At 42.4% G+C, this 25,614-nt stretch overlaps 1 protein-coding gene across 15 annotated transcripts in view; it reads left to right on the forward strand.

Annotated features, from left to right (window-relative positions):
• Positions 1 to 25,614, forward strand: part of FGGY (FGGY carbohydrate kinase domain containing) — a 447,559-nt gene that overhangs the window by 49,834 nt on the left and 372,111 nt on the right. For all 15 annotated transcript variants that reach the window (XR_008294918.1, XR_008294919.1, XM_015072330.3 and 12 more), the window contains one exon: positions 19,711 to 19,799. Coding sequence is in view for 13 of the 15 variants with exons in the window: in XM_015072330.3 (XP_014927816.1) it covers positions 19,711 to 19,799 (89 nt within the window). In the remaining 2 variants the exon portion in view is untranslated. The remainder of the gene's footprint in view (positions 1 to 19,710; positions 19,800 to 25,614) is intronic.

The following is a 25,614-nucleotide window of genomic DNA, read 5'->3' on the forward strand; positions in this document are numbered from 1 at the left end:
CTCGACCGTACGAAGTAAGTATCCTCTCTTATAGATGATAAAATGAGCTCAGAGATGTTATGCAACTTGCCCAAGGTCACTCAGCTAATAAATAGCTAGGATCGGAACCTTGGCATTTCACATGTAGAATATAGACTTATCACCATTTCTCCCTACTGCTTTCCTCTTCCAGTGTTGGCCTTGCAGGGTTTGGATAAATTAGTTCAGGGAAGAATTTGTAAGTGATAACTTCAGGAGGGCCCGAGGCCAGGAACAATGGCTGGTGGGTTCTTTTTTTTTTCCTTTAACCAGTACTGTTTATAGTCTCCCATGTGATGGGCACTGTGTTGGGCACTGGAGATTCCAAAGTGTACAAAACAGGCGAGAGCCCTGAGTAGGCTTCTGAAAACTTAGATTCTAGTATAGAGAGGCAGAAAATAGACAAGGATATATCCATAAAGTGATTATATTTTCTGGTAAACGCTGTGAAGGAAAAACACAGATAAGCAGATTTGGCATGGCTGGTGTGTTCTCTCTTGGGAGGTGTTGTTTGACCTGAATGATGAGGTTTTCAGGAAGAGAGGGCAGCAGGTTCATGAGGGGAGGAAAGTTACCTGTGAGATTAGCAGAGGAGGTCAGCGGGGCTGCGAGGGTGTGAGCCACGCAGAGACTAGTGGACAGTGGGCTGGAGCAGTGGGTAGGGGCCAGCTCCTGCATGACCTTGAGGCCATGGGCAGGAATTTGGATTTTATTCTAATAGCAGGGGGAAATGTTTGATGGATTTTAAGCATAGGTATGACATCTGTTTTGTGACTTAAAAAATCACTCCGGCATAGTACTGAGTAGGTAATAAATATTTGTCTAACAATAACACACTTGACATTATAATGTTAAAAGGAAAAAAGATACAAGACTGAATGTGTGGTCTTAGGAATGTATTTGTTTTAAGAAATGATCAGTAAAAAAAAAAACAAAACAAAAACCTGGCTATGTATGCAAAAACCACTAATAATGGGTCACCATCTATGGTTGGAAGAGTTTGCTACTGTGATAGCACAGTGCTCATGCTTTTATTACTTATTAGTAGCTTTTCATTAAAAAAATAATCTTATAGACCTGGCTAACCTTTCTGGTTTATACTGCTTCATTATTTAGCATGGGATTTTTTTTTTCTTCTTAGGCTTGTTTTCCTTAAAAACACTGACACAGTATTATTATCCCAATATACAGATGAGGAAAACAAGACCCAGAGGGCTTATGTGGCTTCCCCAAAGCTACACAGCGAATAAATGGTAGAGCCAGGATTCTCACCAAATCCGGCCTGTCTCCAGCTCCGGCCTGCCTTCACTGGCCTTCACTGCCTGTTCTGAGACTGCTCGTTTCCCGCAACATGCCAGGGGCTGCAGGCTGGCGGCCCACAGGCTGAATCTGGTCCCCAGATGGGTTTTGTTTGACCTACCCTATGCTTGAAAAAAAAAACTCTCTCTCTCTCTTTTTTTTTTTTTTTTGGAATTGGTTTTCAACATTTAAAAACTAAGAAATTTCACATAAAAATCCAGATTTTCTGCTTCTTTAGAAGAAATAACAAAAGGATTTGGCAGTCCTGGGCCCGCATTCCCATGTGGAAAGAATTGGCCAGTGCTGAGTATGGGCTGCCCCCTTCAGAAGGGGCAAGTGTCCTTCATTTCACAGCCATCCCCACCCAGCTTGCTTTTGCTCATTTCCTTTTCCAGCACTACCCTCTAGGCGTTTGGATTTGAGACCCAGGCTGTGGGAATTTGTTCAAGGAATCCATCATTACTTTTCCCATAACAAAATGCTTAGAGAAGTGGAAAGATTTTCCAGACGGCAGACTTCTTGGTCAGTGGCTCTAGGGATGCTGTACCCATATTCACACACCTCTGAGTCTTTGCTCAGGGTTTTCCTTTGCCTGGCAAACTTACTGTTTCTTCCTTCACTTGGAAAAACTTAGAATTCTTCAAGACTCCAGGAAGCCTTCCTTGGCTTTCTCCATCGAGTGTTGATTAGGGTCCTGCCCTTTGTCCCCCATGGCATCCTCCCCTTACCCCTGCCCTGGAACTTATTACACCATATTACGTCTCATTTATCTCCGTGTCCCTAATGCCTAGGGCACTGCTTAGCATCTAACACTGATCACTCAGGAAATATTTTAACAGAGGGATGGATGAACTGGTGAACGAATGTACCAAATTGTTTATCGTGCCATTTTTGATTGCTGTGTACATCTGACCATCTGTTCCATTCCCAAGTAAAGATCTACTGCAGACCAAACGTAAGTTCATTTTCTCTTCCCCTTTGTGGAAAAGGAAGTTTGGAGTATTACCACTCCTTTCCACCCCAGAACCACCCCTTGGCTGCAGTCGTGTTACTTTGAGTCATAGCTTGTTTTGTGTGTGAAGTGAAGGCCTCACATTGAGGCAGTGACTCCTCCAGGCCTCTCTCCTGTGTCTTTGTGTCTTGAGGTGCATAACCCTTGAAGCTGCTTCCTTTACCCTGCAAGAGAATCCAACACCTATGTACTGAATCAAACAGCCTCTCTTATGAGTGTTTATACCGGGGCCCTGTTACATTCAGACCAGATTCTCTCCAGCCTTTGAGCAGTGTGGGCAGTGTTGTCAGCTGTTGTTAGGGCCTCTTTTGTGGATTTTCTCTCCAGGGTGGTCTGCCCATCAATTAGGCTTGGAACTAAATAAAAATGGAGTGTTAAGGCTGGTGCCCTGCCTTCATTTTATTTACCTGGACAGCGAATCCCTTCCTTATCATCCTGGTATTTGCATATTTGACTTATGCCAAATATGTATTGTATTGTTTTAGTTTTATAGTCCAACAAAGTAATTTTAAAAAGCAGACCAACAATAACAACAAAAAAAGGGCTTGGTCTGATAACTAGTAACATTTAATAGATGTCAGCTATTATTACTTAAACATTTTTTTTCAATGTTTGTTTATTTTTGAGAGAGAGCGTGCGAGCAGCACAGGGGCAGAGAGAGAGAGGGAAACACAGAATCTCATACAGGCTCCAGGCTCTGAGCTGTCAGCACAGAGCCCAGCGCGGAGCTCGAACTCAGGAATGTCAAGATCATGACTTGAGCCAAAGTCAGACGCTTAACCGACTGAGCCACCCAGGCACCCCAATGTCAGCTATTATTATACCAAATTTTGTATTTTACGTTATGGCTTAAGGCAGACTAATGTATATTTTCTTTCCTTCTTTTCTTTTTAAAAGAAACTTTTTTTTTCTTTTCCAAATGTTTATTTATTTTTGGGAGAGCAAGAGAGAGTGAGCAGAGGAGGGGCAGAGAGGGGCAGTACAGAGGATCCGAAGAGGGTTCTGCACTGATAGCAGCAAGCCTGATGCGAACTGCGAGATCTTGACCTGAGCCAGTGCTGGACGCTCAGCCGACTGAACCACCCAGGTTCCCCAATGTATATTTTCTTTATTTGATCTATGCTATGGACTTGTGGGATAAATATTACTATTTGCCCCATCTTACAGATGAGTACACAAGCCTCAAAGAAATGAAATGATTGTCCACAGGGATTAGGATTGCATCTTCAGTGAAGGTTCACATGCCTCTAAATTGTGTCTTGTTTTTTTCGTGCTCTACCATGTTCCTTCTCATTTGGGTTGATGGATTTTTAGCTTGCTAAGAGCAGGGACCAGATCTTTCTATCCATACCTGGCTGTTGTATCCCTAGAACCTAAAACAATGCTTGGCATGGAGATCATACTCTATAAATATTTGCTAAATGAACTCATGTTCCCTGGTCAGAGCCAGACTTAGGGCTGGAGCAGTGAGGCCCATGTGCCTAGCTTTTCTGCCAGTCTTCCTGACCACTGTGCAGGGGTATCTGCTACATCTAGGTGTTGCCAGTGTAATCAGAGAGGCAAGAACAAGATTGCTAAGTTTGGCTGCTTTTATGCCCACATGGGATGATTTGATATAAAACAAAAATTGAAAAAAAACCTCTTCTCTTATAGTGGCTAAAATGCACCTGTTGAAGGGAAATACTGTCTTTAGAAAAGACACAAAAAAAGACAACACATTTGATGTGTGTCCTGATAGAGGAACTCATAAGCACCATCAGCCTCATTGAGGTGAACTGTCACCTTGGAAATCTGGAAGCTCAGGGTAGATAGTTGATTGAGGCAAGGGAGGAGGCAGGCCAGAAGTTAGGAAAGATGATAGATGGGCTTCTTCTGGAAAGAGAAGTCAACCTCATTTCTCTAAACATATAGCTTGGTTTTACTTTTTTTTTTTCTCTCTCCAAAATGAGAATAACTGTTCTATTGTTGTAGGGACATATTTATTTAATTGGTGAAACACACTTTTTGTCTGGTAACTACTATGTAGAAGACAATGTCCTTGGTGATGAGACAGAGTGGAAGCCAAGAGTGTCCTTTATCTCCAGTTGCTCCCAAGTCAAAGACCAAGGAAAAGGCTGTGAAAGCCATTTTCCCCAACATTTTATTATAATCTTCAGACATACAGAAAAGTTGGAAGAATTTTATAGTGAATACTCAGAACCATCACCTGGATTCTGCCATTAACGTTTTACTATACTTGCTTTAGCATGTGTATGTCCATCCATCTGTCCCTCTATCCATCCATCAGTCCACCTTAAGTTTTTGCAGTAAGTTGAAACATCATTACACTTCTGAAAGCAGTTTGAAATGTTAAAGACCCTTTACCTTTTTGAGATCCTTAATTCTGTTTAAGATATTGACCCTGTTTGATTGCTATCTGTAAGCATCGTCAACACCTGTACTTTATTTTTATGTTATGTTATTATTTTTACTTATCCTAGATATTTATTAAATATCTACCATGTGCTTTTAAGTTTGCTATCTTACTTAATTCTTCTGAAAGTCCTGTGAGGTAGATGTTATCACTTCCTTTGCAGATAATGAAGGTGAGGATAAAGGAAGTTAAGTAGATTACCACTTACTGACTGTTGCATCTTAATACAGATGAGACACTTGGGTAGAAAGAGCTAGATCTTCTAGTTCAGGTTTCAAATCCCAGATAACAACTTTGATTGAAATTTTAAAGTGAAATATGAATTTTACAATGAAAAGTTATCTAAGTTGTCCTTAGATAGACTCACAATTAAAGAATCATGCCTAAGACCCTCCATTGCACAAATTCCAGCCCATTTCTCTTCGTCCATGTCTCGTACATTAGATCCCTCTGAAAGAGCTGGCCTCTTCCTCCCCTTGGCATTCATCTTAAGTGTTTGTAGTTCAAAAAAATGAGTAAATGATGTAACTAGTTCCTTACCTCGTTTGAACCTGAGGGTCCCGGAAGCATCTCTTTGGCAAAGACCTCGTTCAAGGATTATCTCTGTGCACCATGCTGCAGCCATTCTGTTGGTTGAGTGATCATGCAATTCAGGGATCTCCTTAAAAGCCCATGTCTCCTGAATCCTTCTGACCTCGGTAAAGAAGTCTGATCTCAACTTTGCAGCCCCATCAGTACCCGTACGCACACCCTCTTAAAAAGCTGCTTTAGTTTGGCTTCCAAGCTTTGTAATCTCAACAGTCAGTGTCTACTGGCTCAAAAATGCAAGACGAGGGAGTGTTCAGAGGGAACGAGAGGGCTGCCTGGATTCGTGGCTCTGCTTTCCCTGGCCTCTGTCTCCCATTCGGGCTTTGCCAGAGGGTCTGAACTGTGGTGCAGAGACATTTTCTCCCAATAATGATACGTGTATGTATAGAGTATTGGAGCTTGCCCAAGTAAAGCAAAGCAAGCAGTTAGGAAATAAGATCTCTTTGCCAATTAATTATTCATAATATTTTCAATAATGACTTATCTTCCCTAATATAATTATTATTATTGCTTCACCATTGACTCGTGAAAATTATTGGTCATGGACTAGCACCAGTCCATGGTCTGGCATTTGGGAGCACCTGGGCTCCATGACCCCTGAAGTCCTCCTGCAAAGCTGGCATTCTGTGGATCTGAGATAGATGAGAAGAGAATCAGGACCCGAGTGAACCCTGCTGCACTTGGCTTGGCATGAAGCCGTGTGGTCTGCTTTGGCTGGGGGTCAGAGACAAGCCCATGGACCTGAGAAAGAGAGTGAATCACTGTGCAAGTATTTATTGAGCACCTCCCTTGTCCTGGGAAGCAGCAACTGGACAGTAGTGTATTGGCCTTGGAATTCAAGTGGCCGGGGTTTCACTCAAGCTTTTCACTTACTCTCTGCAATTCTCTTCACTATGGACCTCCTGTTCCTGTCCATAAAATGGTGTTAACGGCAGTATTGTGTCTCTGTGTCTTAGAAGGTATTTGGGAAGTTGTAGAGCGCTGGTATAGTGATGTATTTTTTGATGAATATGACAGAAGTAGAATGGAAATTAGGTCTGTTTTTCATATACTTATCTCTGGATGCAGGTAAGAAGGCCAAGAATGAAGGGAAAAATTCACATTGTTTTGGGGCAGGCACTTAAAAAAAAAAAGCCAGCATGCTTAATCTTTACGGACAGCTTGGGGCACAGGTATTACTGTCCCGTTTGAACAGGTGGCAAGAAGCTGAGAAGGTTCACCTCATGCAGCTCATGAGTGGTCAAACTGGGATCTGACTCAAAATTTTTCAAGTGTGTGCTCATAACAGCTCACAGGCCAAGTCCTGGGGAGAGTGTAAGAGCCTGAGAGAGAGAGAGTAAATCCAGAGCCGTTTCACTGACGCTATTGTTGGTGACTTATGGGGTCTGGTCTTCAGCAACAAACATGCTCAGGATGATGACTATGAGTACACATTTTATTTTAGTTTATTTTTTATTTTCTTAATGTTTTTTTAAGTTTTTTTATTTTGAGAGAGAGAGGGAGGGAGGGAGCGAAGGAGGGAGAGAGAGAGAAAGAGAGAGGGAGAATCCCAAGCAGTCTCTCCATGCTGTGAGCATGGAGCTCAAGGTGGGGCTTGATCTTGTGAATTGTGAGATCATGAGCTGAGCTGAAATCAAGAGTTGGATGCTTAACTGATTGAGCCATCCAGGCTCCCCAAATGAGCGCACATTTTAGAAGTCTAAGAACGGGGTGTGCTAATCAGTTCCCACCAGAATCAAACAGGGACATTCGTTCATTCAGCAGACATTTATTGAAAATGGACTTTATTCCAGGTACTTTGTAAAGTGCTGGAAATACAGCAGTAAACATTAGAGTCCCTGTCCTTAAGCTGCTCATTTTCTAGCAAGGGGAGAGGAGGGGCAGAAATAGAGTCACAGTGCACTTTAAGTTGGATGGAATTTGGGTCCCTGTGAAAGTACGCCCCCCTTAGGGGAGACGAGTCAGGAGGAGGTGGTGTGTAAGCTGGGGCTGATGGTGGAGAGGCTGTAGGTGAGCACTCAGGGGGCGGTTTGCAGCAGGTAGGTCAGGTAGGTGGACTGATGCTGGAGAGGTGGAAAGGAGGATAGAGGACGGTAGGAGGAAAGGTCTCCTGGGGCTACAGGTACAGTACATGGGAAGGCAGTTCAGGGAGTCCATCAGAAAGCACCTTTTGAGTCCCATCTGTGTATTCAATGCTATTCATGATGGGAGTTTCCCTTCTGCACATGGATAGAGCCCATGTACCCCAGCCACGGTCAGAGAAAAGCTGGAAACTATCTGCCCCACCTTTTCTGACTCTTCCATCTCAAGGCCTGGAGGTGGAACCCAGTGCTCACATGGCTGCAGTGTCCTCCCTCGGCAGAGGAGAAGTGTCCTCATTTCTGTCACATCAGGACCAGACTAGACAGCGTCCCAGAGGATGAGGCGTGAATTAACCCCTCTTGTCCAGGAGGGTGGGACTGAACACCAGGCAGGGGCTCTTTCCACCTCTCCCTTGGTGGGTGTGTGACTCAGAGGCGGTGACATCAGCCATGACTTCATTTGCCCAGAGGAGAGACAGTGTGCAGACCGAGAGCGGGCTCTGGCTTCTGCCCTTCCTTCTCCATGGTTTGTCTCGTCGGGGACATTGCCATGGTCCTGCTGTTGTTTTCCACACATCTTTTTCATTTTTCTTTTTGTTCTGGCTTTCTCATTGTATTCATTTCTCATGTGTTCCCATGTGTTTACTTCATTCCATCTCCCCTCTCTGTCCTTTTGCTTCTGTCTTTATTTTCTTTTCCTTCCTCTTCTACTTAATCTTTTCTGTTTTTTTTCTTGTTCATCTTCTCTTTTGCCTTCATCTTCCTTCCTTCCTTCCTTCCTTCCTTCCTTCCTTCCTTCCTTCCTTCCTTCCTTCCTTCCTTCCTTCCTTTTCTTGTGCTTTCTCCTGCTCTGTCTCAGACATGGCAAAGTGGTCCTCCTGTCTCCTCTCTCCTCCAGACTTCCCACATGGCGTTCTGTCCTAACCTTTCTAAAACTGTATTCACAAACCGCCCCCACCCAGGACTGATGGTAGCTCCCATTCTCCCCTGACCTGAGTGTGTAATACAAATTCAGATTTCTTTTTACTGTACTTCAACATACATCACTCAGGCTAAACTTCTCAGGATTCCTTTTCCATGGCCAGGGATGTATATAGCTGATCCTTCTCCTGAACTTTTCTCAGCCAGTTGTGCTGGCTGGACCACCGTCCTCCCCCATCTCCCGTGATCTTTGCCTTCCCTCCACACTGAGGTCAGACACTCCTCCCACATAACACCTTTCCCTTGGCTGCTTGCCCACAGCCGTCTCTTTCTATCATGACTATGCAGCATCCTTAGTTTGTAACAGGCATTGTCAAACTTGAATTATTCTATACTATTTATACACCTGCTGAGGGTTCACATGCAGACCCTTTGCTTCACCTACTCAATAATCAATGTGAGGATCGGATCCAGCATATGCCTGACTTTTCATGCAGGGTCCTAGCACACCTGACCACAAACCAGGGCTGATGGACAGATTGTAGCATGGCCAATAAATACTTCATTTGAGAAATAATTATTTCATGTGCACTGTAGGGATACAGCTGAGTAAACAATGGGCCTCCCCTTAAAGGAGCAAATAGTCTTGTTGGAGAGACAGGCTCCCACATAATTTGAGAACAGTAAGGAATGTAGAAGAAACAAATAGTTACTGGGGATGTGCCAGGATGAGCACATTAATATGTATAAACTCACTGAGTTGAATCCTACTGACAGTACTAGAGTTAAACATTGCTGTAGATGAACATGAGACCCATAGATATTAGGTGACTCTTGGCCAGAAGTAACACAAGTTTTGGTAGAAGAACCAAAGTTTGAACCAAGATGTGTCAGTCCCTGAAGTTCCTGCTCCTTACTGAAGATGGATACGGGTCGTGCTGTTGACATTCTAATAATGAGAATAGTCATTTAGGAAGTACTTACTATGTGCCAGATGCTTTAAACACTTCACAGACATTGGCTCATTTGTTCCCTCATCAACTTTATGGTGGAGGTGGTGTTACTGTTCACTCTAATTATTATGGGACAAGGGAGTGGAAGTGAAGAGTATTTAGCTTTCCCAAAGCCCCATGGCTATGAAGTATTAGAGCCAGGATCTGCACCCCTGCTGTCTGGCTTGTGGGAAGAGGCAGCAGAATGTTCAGGGGCACCTCCGTGTAGAACAGCATATTGCAATTTTTAGAACTGCCAATGCATCAGTCCATTTGGAGAATCAGGGGTGGTGAGGGTGCTGAGAGGTGAAGGTGTTGAGAGGTGAGGCTAAAGAGGGAGCTGGAGCCGGGTCACAAAAATCAGAGAGTGTTCAGGGCCCTCTCCAACAACCTTCACCAAAGATGCAAGAGATGTTCTTTGGAAGGGATGTTTTCTGTGGTGTTGAGCTATTCAGCCTCCACTATAAGAAAGAGGCTATGAAGTTGTGCTCTTTTTCTACTAGTTGAATTGTGAAGGGATTTCTCTGTTGTGGACCTCGTCTGTGCCCTGTAGGAAATGACAGTGGCACTCTGTAACAGGAAGGATATATATGACCAAATAAAGCCCAAAGAAATGCCAAATGGAATGGTAAAGCACACTGCCCTGTATGGTTTGGGGATAGGTAAAGTTTGGGTTGAAGGAAATTTGGGGAAGAAAGAGGAGGGGGCATTCCTGTCAGCCAGCCTGGACCTGTTACCAGCTTGTCCTCAGGTGTCCTGGTGCACTGGACTTTTGACGGAGTGCTGTTCCAGTCTCAGCCCCCTTTCCAATGGTGCTTGGCAGCCATTCAACGTGGTGTTGCACTGACCCAGGAGTCCAAGCCAGGAAGTGAATGAATCCATTTTCCAATTAAAATGAAACTTCTCCAAAGACCTGCTAACCCCAAGAAGAGAAATTTATCTTCCTGGCATTCTGGCTTGGCTAGAATGTCTCTGCTCCTAAGTCACATGGTGAAAAGCCATTAACTTGAATGAGGAAAGAGAAACTGGGACAGTTCTTATTCACAACCTCATTCATTTATCCATTCATTCCTTATTGCCATTTCCACAAACTCCTATTTAGTTTGTACATCTCTGCTCATTTATTTTTTCATCCATTCTGCTAACATTATTCATCTATGTATCAGATACTATCCTAGGACCTAGGAATAGAGAGATTGAAAAAAACATAGTCCCCCTCCCTTCCCCCTTAGAGCTTTCAGTGTAGTGAGGGAGACAAACACATGAATGGATAGGATGGGAAGAGCCATGATAGGCATATTCACAGGGTACTAAGAGGGCATAGCCTGGGAGCACCTTACTCAGCTTCGGGGAATCAGAAGATTTTGTGGAGTGGATACTATCTGAGTTGAGTCCTAAATGATGAGTCCATGTTGGCCAGGTTGAAGAGGGGTGGGTATTCCAGATAGGCTACACTATGAATGAAGATATAATGGTAAGAAAAAGCACATAATATGTGGGTGATTCTAATATAGTATCTCAGAGTGATCAGAGATGAAGCTGGTAAGACGTGGATTGTATATGCCATGTTAATGAATTTATTTTTAACTCCGAAGGTAGTAGAAAACTTTGAAGGACACAAGTATATTAGATTGAAAGCTCCCTGTTGGTGGTAGCTCTTATTGTTTGTTCCTTTCCTAGCATTGGGCACAGTACTTGACATGTAGAGGATACCATATAAATACTTATTGAATGAATGAATGAATGAGTTATTTATATAGTTAAATGTACATGTTAAATAGGCTATTCTTTTTTTTTTTTAATTTTTATTTTACAGAGAGCATGAGTGGGGGAGAGGGAGAGAGGGAGAAAGAGAATTTTTTTTTTTTAATGTTTATTTATTTTTGAAAGAGACAGCGTGAGGCAGGGAGAGTCAGGGAGAAAGGGAGACACAGAACCTGAAGCAGGCTCCAGGCTCCAAGCTATCAGCACAGAGCCTGACATGGGGCTCAAACTCACCGCAATTCATGACCTGAGCCGAAGTCCGATGCTTAGCCAACTGAGCCACCCAGGTGCCCCATGAAAGAGAGAGAGAGTCATAAGCAGGCTCCATGCTTAGCACGGAGCCGGGTGTGGGGCTCAATCCCACAACCCTGAGGTCATGACCTGAGCTGAAATCAAAAGTTGGATGCTCAACTGACTGAGTCACCCAGGTGCCCCATACATAGACTATTGTATTCTAATTGGCTGTGTAGGTGGTGGAATTGAAAGGGGGTAGGATTTGAAAGCATTAGGGTGGAAACAAACCACCTCAAAATTTAATGGAGGATAAAACTAACCATTTATTTACTCCATAATTATGCAGGTTGCTGATTTGGGATGAGCTAAGATAAATGATTTTTCTGGTCTCGACTCTTGATTCAAGAGTAGAGTAGATTTCCGGGGTAGGGTTTCCTGATCTTGGCTTTGCTCAGCTCTTCAGCATGGCTGGAGCCTTAGCACAGGTGGTTCAAGTAGGAGAAGTTCCCTCTTACTCAGCCTTTTTGATCTACTGAGGTCTTCAACTGAGTGGATGAGGCCACATTGGGGAGGGCAATCTGCTTTACTCAGTTGACCGGTTCCAATGTTAATTTCATCCAGAAACACCCTCTCAGATACACTCAAAATAATGTTTGGCCAAATGTCCTTGTGTTCTCTCGTTGTCCAGCAGGCCGGGCTGAGCTGCCTTACCTGGCAGCACTATATTCCAAGAAGACAAAAGCAAGGTGTTTTGAAGCCCGTGTTCAGAAATAGCCCAGTGGCACCTTTGCTCCATTCCAGTGGTCAAAGCAAATTGTAAGGCAAGACCAAGTGAAGTGGTGTAGAAAGAGATTCACCTCGTGATGAGAAGAGCTGCAGGGCTCTATTGCAAAGGGCATTCATACAGGGAAGGGAAGAATTGTGGCAACTTCTAGAGTATGCCATAGGTATGATAGCAGTAATCGGGGCAATGGAATGTGATGGACTGAAAAAGGATAATGATGATACGAGTTAGTCTGATGGTTAATTTTATTTGTCCACTTGACCCTGCATCAAAGTGCCCAGACATTTGGTAAAACGTTATTTTGAATGAATGATGTTCCTTTTTTTTGTTCCTTTTGGTTGGGGTGTGTGTGTGTATAAATAAATAAATATATCCTTTTGGTTCTCTTTGTCTGGAGAACCCTAATACTAATAAGAGGTGGAGACCTCATCATGAATTAATTGGGAGTTTAAATGATATGGATGATTGGATGTATGCAATGAGAGAGAAGGAGAAGTGGAAGATGACCATTTGGGTAAGTGTATCAACTGACAAAGAAATCAAGGGGGAGGAAAACATTTTGGGAAAAATAACAGGTTCTTTCTTGCACATGTTGCATTAGAGGTGCAATGGAACATCCAGAAGGCATGTCTCAGAGTAGAGCATGGGGTTTGAGATTTGGCAAATCATTCAATTTGTAAGTTAGTTGGAATGGTAGGAGTAATTGAGATTGCCCAGGCAGCATGTGAGTAGTAAGAAGAGCATTTGAGTGAGGGAGGAACTCTGGGGAGTGTCCACACTTAAAGGGCAACTAAGGAAAAGGTACTCAAGATGGAAAAGCAATGAGAAGGTCATGAAAGGATCCAGAATGAGGTATTAGTTAAGGCCTCCTCACCTCTTCACTTGTCCAGATCTTCTGCTTTCTTTCATGTCTGTTCCAACACCTTCTTACCCATTCCAAAGCCTTCTCTTCATATTAGGACTCCCTCTTTTGCTCCCTCCTGTAGACAGTACCACCCACAAGGAATTGTGTTCTCTATCACCATAGCATCTCTCCTCCTGGTGCTTTTGCGTTTTATTAATGCTTTAGGGAGGTGGGCACCTGAACTAGCACTGGGCTGGTCATTAGAGATCTCCATTTTAGTTTGCCTTACACTTATCTGTGTGTGACCTTATGACAGTGTGCTCCCTTTCTGGGTTTTAGTTTCTCAACTTTCAAGGTGAGGTTGATAATTTCTTGCCTTCCCTGCCCTGCAGAATTATACAGAGCAGATGAGATCATGCATGTCAAAGTGCTTTGAAAAACATGGAACTCTGTGGCAGTAATTGGAATGAAACTTGTTGACTTCTCAGGCACTCTACGTTATTTCATTTGTTTCTCACAACATGTTTGGAGATAGATGCTAGTAATACGGCACTTGTGGAAACTGGGACTTAGAGAATTAATTTGCCTAAAGCTACACAGCTGGGAAGTGGCAAGGCCAATAATCACACTCAGGTCTGCCTGATATTCTTAGAGCCCATATTCCACAGCCTTGTCTTCCTAATGCGTGTGGTGGTGTCACATACCTGGCAAAGTCAGCTTTACTAAATATGATCAGTTTTCATGAAAATGAGCATGTTTTTTAATGGTTGGGAAATCAACACTAGTGTGGGTTGTTAAGTTTGCCTTTTTGTACAGTAGTTGAGCCTTAGGAGAGATGGTGGGGGAGGATGCATATAAATCTAGTTCTTAAGAATGAAATAGTTGAAATTATACAATGGATTTATTTCGTTTCACAAGTAAATTCTATGATGGTACAGTTAAATAAATCCTTCTCTAATGGGGACAGTCCGGCCAATTCAGACTTTTGTTCCTTGGGTTTCGTTCTCAGTAGTGGCACAGATGCTTATTCTACTTGACCTCTAGGCTTCCGCTCAAATCTCTTCCCCATGAAGCTTTTCTGGCAACCCTAACCCCAAAGCCTTTTCCCTTCTCTGAACCTTGTCTGTGATTACTCATTAGAGGCAAATATATGGCCACACACAAAATATTATGATAAAGTTATGAGGCTGACTCACCAAACCTGGGTATCAGGCTCATTACATTATTGTCATACATCATCTTATTAATTACCTTTTCCATTATGCACATCTTCCTCTAGCTCTGCTCTAATTTTCTTTTGAAAGGTCTTGATTTGAAATTTCTTTATACCTTCTGAAACTTTTTGCATTTTTTTTTCCCATGTATGAGCTGGCTTTTGCCCTCCGAGAGTTTGTCATTTTGAGGTGGATTTAGGCACGTGTATATATAATTGGGCTACGACGAGGGACTGGAGGGATTCGCTGAAAGGGTGACATTTGAGTTGCATATGGATCAAAAGTAGAAATTTGGTTGTGGGAGAAGGTGGGGAAGTCAATCAAAATAGAGGCCTGGAAACGGAGAGGAGCATGATGCATTTGGGCAAAGTGAAGGCAATGAGGTGAGTACCGGGTGGAGCATGCTAGGAGATGAGCCCAGAAGGATTCATCATCATAATGGCCAGGTTGGAGCCAGGGTGTTGAGTGTCCTGAGAGCCATGCCAAGGAATTCAGTGTGATTCGAGGCCAGGAGGAGCTGTCGGACCATTTTAAACAAGGGGATGTAATGGTAAGTTTTCAGTTTTTAGCAAGATGCCTCTAGTAGCACAAACATCTCAGCGTATCTGCCTGTCCGACTTGAAATAGGTCCGGTGTTTGGTCTTTTTCTTTGTGGACGGGAGGTTCAAACACACAATTGTTTCATTCATTCTGGGAGGTTTCTGGTTGGGGATTATGACCCACTCCATGTTTTCAGCATCACTTTTTTCTTAAGAATGACACTGAGGATTACATTTTCTCTTTCTTCTCTGGCCTATCAGCCTGTGCCCTAATTTGGAGTCGTGAAGGTAGAAGGAGGATAAGATGTTGCTTTCTCATGGGTAGTTATGCTAGAAAACAACATCATGAGTGCTTGGGCTCTTCAGGAAGGATCATTTACTGGGTGGGGAATCTTCAGAAGGTATAAAGAAATTTCAAATCAAGACCTTTCAAAAGAAAATTAGAGCAGAGCTAGAGGAAGATGTGCGCAGTGGAAAAGGTAATTAATAAGATGATGTATGACAATAATGTAATGAGCCTGATACCCAGGTTTGGTGAGTCAGCCTCATAACTTTATCATAAAAAGGGGAATCTCTCCTTTTGTTTTTTTGTTTTTTTTCCACTGCACACAGCAGATAGCCTAGACAGAATCCTTGTGGAATTAACAACAAAATACTTTTGAGTTGCTCATCTCTACCTTCTCATGCCGCTTCTAGGCCCTGATGTCTCCTGACATACGCTGAGGGACCTGGTTTATGTCCCCTATTAGTTCTTTCAACATGGAGCATCCAGGGGATACCTCGCTGCCTCCCTGGACATGACAGAGAGAGGGCATGGGAGAAATTCCCATCTCTATGCCCTGAGGCTGTCAGGGCGGCCGCTGCCTGGCTCTGAATCTTGGATGTTCGGCTCTGCCTCCACCCTCTGCTGAGCCCCGCCACTGTGTGCGCATTGAGTTGTAACTTCCCCCCCAAGAAATGCTGTGGTTTCATGAAGTTATGGGTGATTAAAAAAAGGAAAAAGTTGTTCTCTTTGGTTGCTTTCAAGCCTGGGGGATTGCTGAGCTCAAAACGATCGTTATTGGAACGCAGAAGCCTTTAGGGCTGAGTCCTGTACCCCAGATCACAGCTGATTTCTTTTCTTTCTTGAAAAGACTTGTTTTTGTTAGTTGCTTGGTAACTGGAGGATAGGCTGAACTCGTTCCGCACAGAGAGCTTTGAGTGTGAACTGGCTTCAGCTGTCACATGATGAGATAGGGCTGAAGTTGGTGTGTGTTGAGGGCCTGCTCTGTGCTCTCTGTTTCTGGTACACCATCTGTGCATGGAAGGTGTTATTAGGAAGTTAAGTGAGCTGCTTGGGATTGGAAGTGACCTTTCGGAAAATTTTTATTTTTTTAATGTTTATTTTTGAGAGAGAGAGAGAGAGGGAGAGAGAGAGAGGCATGGGGGGGGGGAGGGGCAGAGAGTTGGGGGCACAGAGGATCTATCTGCTGATGGCGCAAAGCCTGATGTGGGGCTTGAACTCCTGAACTGGGAGATCATGACCTGAGCCGAAGTCAGTTGCTTAACTGATTGAGCCACCCAGGCACCCTTGAAAAATTTTAAATTGTGTACAGAAATGTGTTGGAAAAAAGGGCTTTTGTTTTTTTCTTCTGTAAAGAATGGCTGTAGCTTCCATTATGAATCTCCCCAAAAGCCAAACCCCACATCTCTGATGGGTCTGGGAGCCTCAGAGTGGTGACTGTGACATAGGAGAAGAAAGGAGCACTCAGTTCAGAGCTACGAGTCCCATGTCACTTTGGCGTAAGCCCTGTCTGAAACTGTTTGTACATCCTTAGTATGAGACTGCCGTATATTCGCCTACACACCTCTGAACCGCCCTGAGAATCACATGAGATGAGGCATGCGGGGGCTGTTTGTGAGCTGTGGACAAATATAGGAGTGCAATCACGGTGTCTTCATGCAGGCCCAATGGTTACAAAAATAGAAGTAATTCAGGAAGATTGAGGCCCTCAGCTGGGACCATGTACTGGAGAGTGGGATGGAAAGAGAGATTTTCCCACAGAACTGGATTAAAAATCCATCCATGGGGCTACATGCTCTTGGCCCATCTGGCATTTGATGACAAAGCACTTGTGAATCATGTAGCTCAACATAAAAACAGCATGAGATCGTCACAGATAGTCTGCCAGCATCTCAAAGTAAGAGATCAGGCTTTAGGCGACATTCCCTCTCATCCTGGCAAACTCTGCCCTCTTCTCTTTGTGGTTGTTGTTGTTGTTGTTGTTGTTGATGTTTAAATTTATTTATTTTGAGAGAGAGAGAGAGAGAGAGAGAGAGAGAGAGAGAGAGAGAGAGGCAGAGAATCTCAAGCAGGCTCCGCCCTGTCAGCACAGAGCCCAACACTGGGCTCCATCTCACCAACTGTGAGATGGTGCCCTGAGCCGAAATCAAGAGTTGGACCCTTAACCAACTGAGCCACCCAGGTGCCCTTGCCTTCTGTTTTCTGGCTAATCTCCAGACTGCTTTTGTAGAGGAAGCGGGGACTGCTGGTCTCTGTTCCTCCAAGACCATGCCTATTCTTAAGGATACCTCATACCTCTAATTAGATGCTTCTGGCTTCTCATCCTATAGAGAGAGGTTGGACTGGGGTATGTGGCTTTGGTAGATGAAGCTGGCATGGTTTCAAGAAGAAATGATGTTCCCTGGCTGCCTCATGCCTCCTGCCTGCAGCGTGTCTCTTTTTTTGGCAAGAAGCTTCAAGTTCTCTTGGAGACATTTGCTTGGGTCCCATTGTCCACAGTGGATGTCCCTGTGGCTCCAGGCTGAAAGCTCTCATTATGCAGAGTCTTTAATGACCGTATACGAGATCTAACAGAAGCAGTTGTTTTTGGAGTTTAGGAACATTGTTCGGCTTTGGCTTGAAGCACTGGGTGTTGCTGCCATGGTTTAGTGGTTCATTTCTGGTGACTGGCCTTGGATTTCTGGAGCCCATAGAAGGAGGCTGCGTTTTCTCTTTCTCCCTAGAAACTGATCACTGAAACCACAAAGCACATGGAAAGAGATTTTGGGGACTGCCCCGAAGGCATCCGAGTCGTTTGACTCACACAGTTTCAGACTACCATTTTCTGACTGTGACCTATCAGGGTATGAAGATACTACTAAGGCACAGCAGTGTTAGGCACATTCGGTCAGCTTTAAGTTTCACTTTGTTTACCGTTAACGTGTATGGGCGTTCAAAGAGTTTAGCCCTTCCTAAATGTAAGCTTTCACCCCAGTGCTTTGGAATTTAAAACAAATAAACAACAACAGTAATAGGAAATTGGCTTCATGCTGCCATTTACATCTGAACCCTTTTGATGTTACTGTCATTTTAATGGGACCCTGTACCTGGGATTATACTCAGTTTCTCTGTTGTGCACAGATAGTCCATATAGTAGTGATAGGGAAGGAGGAAGTAGGAACTCAGAGAATTTGAGGGCAAAGGTAGATAAAGGCCAGTAATATGTCTGTAAAGTAGTCGTAATAATACTCAGAACTTTCCCTCATTCTAAGGAGATAACGCACGCGGAATCCACTTCTAAACTCTGAAGCATTACTCACATGAGAGAGATTGGAAGGTAAAAATGAGCAGTTTGTCTAGTTGTTCAACAAATATTTATTGAGCGTCCACTGTGTGTCACCCTCTAGCGGACAGTGGAATACGTCTCTTTGGGAACTTCTTCATCGTGGCCCCCTGGTTCCCCTAAGAGCCCTGTATACTTATGATACATTCCTTTTAGTTGTAGCCACTTGGGAAGGAAATAATTGAAACCAGGACTTGGAGAGTTGCCTGGATGGTAGGAAACCTTTCTTGCTACCGCTTCTGTCTGCTTTACTCTTCTCTTTGTGAAGTTCTGCTTCTCTAGGTACTTGGCAGAAAAGGGCCACTTCAAGTTTCCAAGTTTATCTCCCCTTCAGTTCTATTCATAGGCAGAAGTGAAATGACTCCATTTGGATCCTTAGTCTAAATTCATGGGAGAAGGAATCTGATTGGCTTAGTTAGGTCACATGTCCATCCCTGGTCCAGTTAAGTGTGTAATAAGCAGATTGGAAGCAGGTGGTTTCTACCTCACAGCTAACTGTCCAGTCCTAGGTAGGGGGAGGAGAGGAGAAGGTTGTGGGATATATCATAGTGCATGAAAGGGACTAGGCTCTTTGACATTGTAGAGCTTATAATCTGGTGGGAAAGAAAGATAGCACGCAAATAATTGTGGGATGGTATGGGTTGTAGGAGAGTCAGACCCACCCTGAGTAGGAGATCCTGGAAGGCTTCTCCGAGGAAGGGTGGATAGGGTTAACCAAAGGGCAGGCGACTTGGGTCCTGGGAAGCCACAGGGGGGTAGTTGAGGAATTCCAGACAGAGGTGGCAGAGGAAAGAAAAAGCCCAGTGGCAAGAAAAATTCTGACCACATTGGCACTGCGGAAGAGACTGGAAGAAACAAATGTTTAGGTATCTTGTAAGAATACCATGGTCCTGTGCCATTCTCATTGGCTTAGACTGGAAGTTCTTTGAAGGCAGGGACCAACCTTTTTATTGCCTTTGGAACCTGTTGGTGTGGGGAGAATTTTACATGGCAGGACACATTCTCTTCCATGGGGTAGTTTCTTAGGGTGGTTTTCTTCCCAACTTAAAACTGTTCAGCTTTGAAATCTTACTGGATGCCTTGAAGTGTATCCTGTGGCCCTTCACGAGGAAGATAGATTGCATTCCCCCACAGAGTGTGCATCTTCTCACTCTGGGTTGGCCAAGGGGATAAAAGGGAGATGATGGCCATTTGGGGAAGGATCAATAATTGCCAATTTTTCTTTCCTCTATAGGTACTACTTTTCTACCATCCCTGCCCCCTGGCCCCCAGCCCCTGAACAGATGTTTTCTTGGACATTGTTGGCTATGCTTTTGTTTTGAAAAATTTGAAACATTATTGAAAGAGGGGAGGGGTAGAAAAAAAGCCCATAATTGATTCTAATATGTATTTAATTTGGCAGAACTTAAGAGAGACTTGCTGGGATAAGGCGGGACATTTCTTTGATCTCCCAGACTTCTTATCGTGGAAGGCAACAGGTGTCACAGCACGGTATGTTAATTACAAGTTGGATTTTATTTGCGCTCATCCATTCTCGGGTGTCTGTATATGTATTGCTTTCTTAACTCGCTTTGACTGGACGTACTATTTGTACATCTGCATGTGATTTTACATACTTGAAACATCTTGAATCCATCTTCCACGTCCACTGCACATGCCCAAACACCATTGTTCCCGTGCAGCCTGGAATGTTGGTATCCAAGGTGAAGACCATTCATTAAAATTGGACACATTTGAAGGAGACATGAACAGTTCGTCATGAAATGTGACTGTTTTTCTAAAGGTGCCTTTTACATGGTGAATAAAAGAAAAATATTTTTTTTGGCTCCTAAAATGAAGGCAAGCGATCTGTTTTTCAAGGAAGTTGATTTTAACTGGATAGGCCCTAAAATTGAGGCAAAAGATATGTTTTTCAAGGAAGTTGATTTTAACTAGATGGGTGTGTTGCTTTTTATAGTAATATACCTGAATCACTGCAGAATGTAGAGGTCTGTATGTTGAAGTCACAATATTTTTCCGTAAATTATGAATATTATAAATAAGTATGTGCTACATGGCAGAGACAATTTAAAAAATAGTGTAAAGTAGCAGCCTGCTGTAATTAACAGTGTGTGTGTGTGTGTGTGTGTGTGTGTGTGTGTGTGTGTATTTAACAGAGACAGGTTGGACATGAAATCACAAAGTATGCAAGTCTATTGTCATCCTGGCCTCAGATTTCAGGAGATACATACGGAGGGGCAGTAGGGCAGGGTGGGAGATGGGTTTTCTTACCTTGAAAATAATTTAGATAATTTATGTTCAACAAACCTGAAAATAATTTAGATAATTTATGTTCAACATTCCCCGAGGACAGATAAACTATGTATATATATTGCGTGTGTGTGTGTGTGTGTGTGTGTGTATAATATGTATATATATATTATATATATATACATATAATATATACACTATATATATTATATATACTATATAATATAGTGTATACATTATATTTATATTATATATATATACTATATAAGCTATATATATAGATAAATATATACTAAATATATATAAATAAATCTATATATACTAAATATATATAGGTAAATATGTACTGAATATATATAGATAAATATATATATACTATATATATATACTAAATATATATAGATATATATATACTATATAACTATAGATAAACTATATCTATATCTATATATCTGTATCTATATATTTAGGGAGAGGCAGGTGTTCAATCTTAAAGTCAGCTCCTTCAGGGAAGGCTAATCGTCCCCATTTTCTTTTTTATTCAAAGTCAAGAGAAGCTGGGACTATGAGTGCCATTTTCTTGTGCTCTTCCTGTCTAGCTCACTTTGTATGATTTAGAACTTTTCTTATAGAGAGTTGATAAGAGTTCAGCATTAGGGGCTTCCAGAAAGGAGATAGTAGAGGACATGTTTCGCAGGCACATCATTCTTCATCCTTTGCACACCTCAGGTACTTAACCCTGTCTGGGGGAGCAGGCTCTTGGGGATTGGTGTGAACTTTACCCCCAGAAGGCACAATTGAGTCACTGTTACACTGCAGTCACCAGCGGGGATGTCAGTGTGTGGATTTTAAGATCTCATCTGGGGCATTCCTCTTTTGGTGTGACATTAATTGTCAGAAGTTATTTCTGGAAGGACCTTTCTCCAGGCTTTTTTCCTACCTTTGTGCAGTAGTGAAAGAAGTATTTCCATCATTTTAGCCAAATGGACCTATTAGTTAAAAGAGTGCTAATAGTGGGGGTGTTGGAAATACCCCATTGGCCTGCAAAATTTGGGGACTCAAAAATAGAACTACACATAGAGGAGAACCTTGCTGTCCTCTTTTTCCTTGAGTGTTATTCAACCCAGGGCATTGACTTCTTCCCTGGTTCTTTCTGATGGTGCTGGATAGTCTACACTCCCATTTCCTGGTCTCTGATGCCATAGTTAAGACCCCAAGGAGAGGACTTCTTGAAGCTGACTCTGGCTCAGATTTAGATGACATGCATACCCACTGTGGAGTCACAGTGTGATTTGTGGTTCTACATTCTGCCAGACAGGAGTTGTGTGACCTTGGGCGTGTCCTTTCCTTCTTTGAACCGTACTCTCCTTATGTTTAACATGGGGATCAGGATACCTATCTTGAGAACTTGTTGAGAGGATCCTGTTAAAGCAGTCTTTCCAAACTAGCCTGGGTATAGGAATCAGCTGAATCATTTTTCCAAAGCACAGTTCCCCAGGGCTTCCAGTTTTAAGCATATCTCACCTGGGATGTCTGGGAATTTATATGTTAAACAAGTGCCCCAGGTGGTTATATATGATTAGGTAATTTTGGACAACAATGCTTAACAGAATATACATGAAAGTGATAGATGACACTAAGGTGCTTCACACCTGTGAGGGAATGAAAGTATTAAAAACAGTTAAAGGACTTGGTAAATTTCAAATGGAGAACTTCTTGGCCCATCAGAATGTTCTCGGGGGCTTCTGTCCCCACCCACAACAGTCTGAAACCCTCAGGAAGCAGAAAGGTTAATGCTCAGAAATGATTTATTGGCTGTCCAGTTATCCCTGCCATTTTTTAAAAATTGACTGTGACACCCATGAGTCATTCTCTTTTAATTACTACAGATTTGCAATTCTCGCTTCCTCCCCCCACCCTTGCCCCGTACTTATGAGTACCTTCAGAGATCTCCTGTCCAGTTTCCCTCTCCTAGAGCAGGGCTTGTGGACCTTGGGCACCAGGGATTGAGTTTCTCTTGTGAGGTGGTTGCCCTCCCCCTGGAACCCCTGTTTCTTATACCTATCTCTCCTGTTCATTCCTCAGTCTTTCAGCTCCTCCTCCCTTCTCTGTTTCAGCCTGTGCACTATTAGGATGAATCAAGTAAGCCCTGTGAGGTCTCTCGATTGTAGAATTGGGACAGTGACAACAGTCCATGGGATTACTGTTTGGGCTGACTAAGGTCACAGAAAAACTTCCAGTGCAGTGCTGAGAAATGTTTTGAAGGAATTAGCTATTTTATTTAGTTCCCTTTCTCTATCGATTTTGGCAGGAAGTCTTTGCATTAAGTGTCTGGCATAGTGGAAAGAGGGAAATCCTTGTAGTCAGGCTGACCTGGGTTCAGTGTCTCCACTGTGTACTGTCTGCAAGAACATGGAGTGAATTGTTCCCCCCACTGAGCCTCCGGTCCTCATCCGGATGTGTCGTTTTAGGATTATTGGGGGAGTTAGAGGTACTGTGGACAACATGTGTGGTACACAGTATTTCAACACTGCATGGTTCTTTTAATGGAAAAATCCCCATCCTCTGTCCCCTCTTCTTGAATAAGGAAGATGAAGGTCTGGGTTTGAATGTGCCAATGCCAAAAAACTTTGGGGAGTGAAACATGAACTTGGCATCCTCTGGGCCAAGGAGAGGTTCAGATTTGGTGTTTATTTGGCTCTTAATGTGATTGTTCTGGGAGACTTTGGGGAAATGAGTGCCAGAAAGACCAGAGGGTATTTTTTTTCTTTCTTTCTTTTTATTATTCTAGTGGAGTCAAGGCTAAAAAGTGATCAGATTTCACCTTGTGTTAAAGCTTTCAGACTTGTTTTTGGCAGTGACGCTGTGTAAGAAGTCCTCCCCCTCCTCTTCCTCTTCCCCTATCAGATTTTGTCCTCTCCTTTCTGCCCTCCCGCCTTTAGTTATTGTTCTCATCCCCCTAAATGTGGTAGCGACTCTTGTTTATCTGGGTCACTGAGAAAATCACCACCTGGCTTGGGATTAATTTGTAACGCAGCTCCATCATATGAATGCAAATACTGATAGCTGTTTTTGTTAGTATTAATAATACTATCATTATCATTTTCAGGTGCCTTCTCTCTGTGCTAGGCATATTAACAAATGTGAACCCCATTAGTCCTCATGACCCTTAGTTAAAGCAGATGGTGTTCGCACCATTTTGCAGTTGAAAAACTGAAGCCAGATGCTTTAGCAGTTTGTCCCATTCTAACCCATGAGTGGGTAACTATCCAGAATTTTGGTGGTATGAGAAATGGGAAGTCAGAAATTTGAACAATGTAATTTTTTATAATCGGACAAAAACATATTCACATATATAAATCTTCCCTCTAAAGAGATTTGAGCCACCTGGGTGGCTCAGTTGGTTAATCATCTGACTCTTGATTTCAGCTCAGGCCATGATCTCACTAGTGAGTTGGAGCTTGGGATTCTCTCTCTCCCTCTCTCTCTCCCCCTTCCCGACTCATACTCTTTCTCTCTCTCTGTCAAAAATAAATAAACTTTAAAGAAGTCACCGTGCATAGCCCACATTTAAGGAGTAGGGAGTTAGGCTTCACCTCCTTGAGGGCAGAGTATCTACAAACATTATTTTGAGTCATTCTGTATGTGAGATGTGTCTATTTTCAATTCACTTGTTTTTATTTCTTTGGACTGAGAGAAATTAACGGTCAGACTCTTTAAGTACAAGAGACACATTGGTAAGTTTGCCTTAGAATTTACATGTTAGAATTTCTGAGACTTCAATGGCATATGGGAAAAGAGGGCTGATGGCTAAAATCTCAGGTTGGTTTTCCCCTTAGCTTTCTTTATGTGAAATGTGTATTTCCCTTCTCTTTCCTCTCTGCTGCAGTGTATAGTTCTGTGTAAGTTGTCCATGAATATTCTGTCTTCTAGTTTAAAGAGGTGAATTTATGATTTTGAGAAACTATATTCCCTTTTAAAATAACAATTATTTTCCTGATTTGCATGGTTCTCTGTTTTGAGTTTGTAGGAGATATTATTGTACTGTTAATTTTTTAATGGTTATTTACTGATCTGTCAAGAGAAGATTATGGTCAGATTGACTATTGATCCCGATCTGTAGCCATTTTCCGATATAATTTCAAGGGTTTCAAAAATAGTATCATTATTTAGACTTTACTGTGTGTTTTTTAATTGTAAATCTACTTTGTACAATTTACTTTTCATATATTATTCTATCTTCTATATCAATAAATACTATCTGAAAACATATTTTTGATACCTGTATTATTTTCTGTCCTATGTCGGTATAATGTCTGTGTCAGTTTTGCCAAGTTTTGGGGATTAAAATGGTGTCTTATTTTAATTTTTGGCTGTTAAATGCAGTTAGTTTTTCATATATATTTCAACCACTGGTTTTATTAATTTATGTCAGTGGCAGTTATTAATTATGTCTATTAGTATTACATATGTCAGTTGCTCATATTGGATTTTGGTGTTTTCTTAAATATTGGTGAGAACTCTGTCATTGATCAAAAGCATTGAATTTTTGTTTTGGTATTTTTCCCTACATATTATTTTTGAAAAAAACAAAAAAAAACAACCCAAAAATTGAGGGAATGGTATACTGAACACCCTATCTTTACCTACATTCCTCAACATTTTGTTCCATTTGTATCTCTTGCTCTGTCTCTAATGTGTTTATTTTGCTGAGCCATTTGTAAATGAATTGTAGACATCATCTGCTTCCTCCTCAATTATGCCGCGTGATCACATAAGAGACCTGACAGTCTCCTATGTAACCACACTGCCATTATTTCACTTAGGACAATTAACATTAATCTTCATTATTTGAATTCCTAACAGGTATCCCTGTTGTTAAGGGTTCAAAGAGTAACTCACTCTTGGTTGCCACTGGGGTTCTGACTCATAGAGACTACATAAAAAGCATATTAGCTAAGTGAAGAATGAAAACCTACCTCATTATTTTAGAAAATGACACTTTAACCTCTAATATGTAGAGCTTCTGGCATACTGGATGGAAAACGCAGCCCAG

Source organism: Acinonyx jubatus, chromosome C1 (assembly GCF_027475565.1).
Source record: "Acinonyx jubatus isolate Ajub_Pintada_27869175 chromosome C1, VMU_Ajub_asm_v1.0, whole genome shotgun sequence".
NCBI classification, from domain to species: domain Eukaryota; kingdom Metazoa; phylum Chordata; class Mammalia; order Carnivora; family Felidae; genus Acinonyx; species Acinonyx jubatus.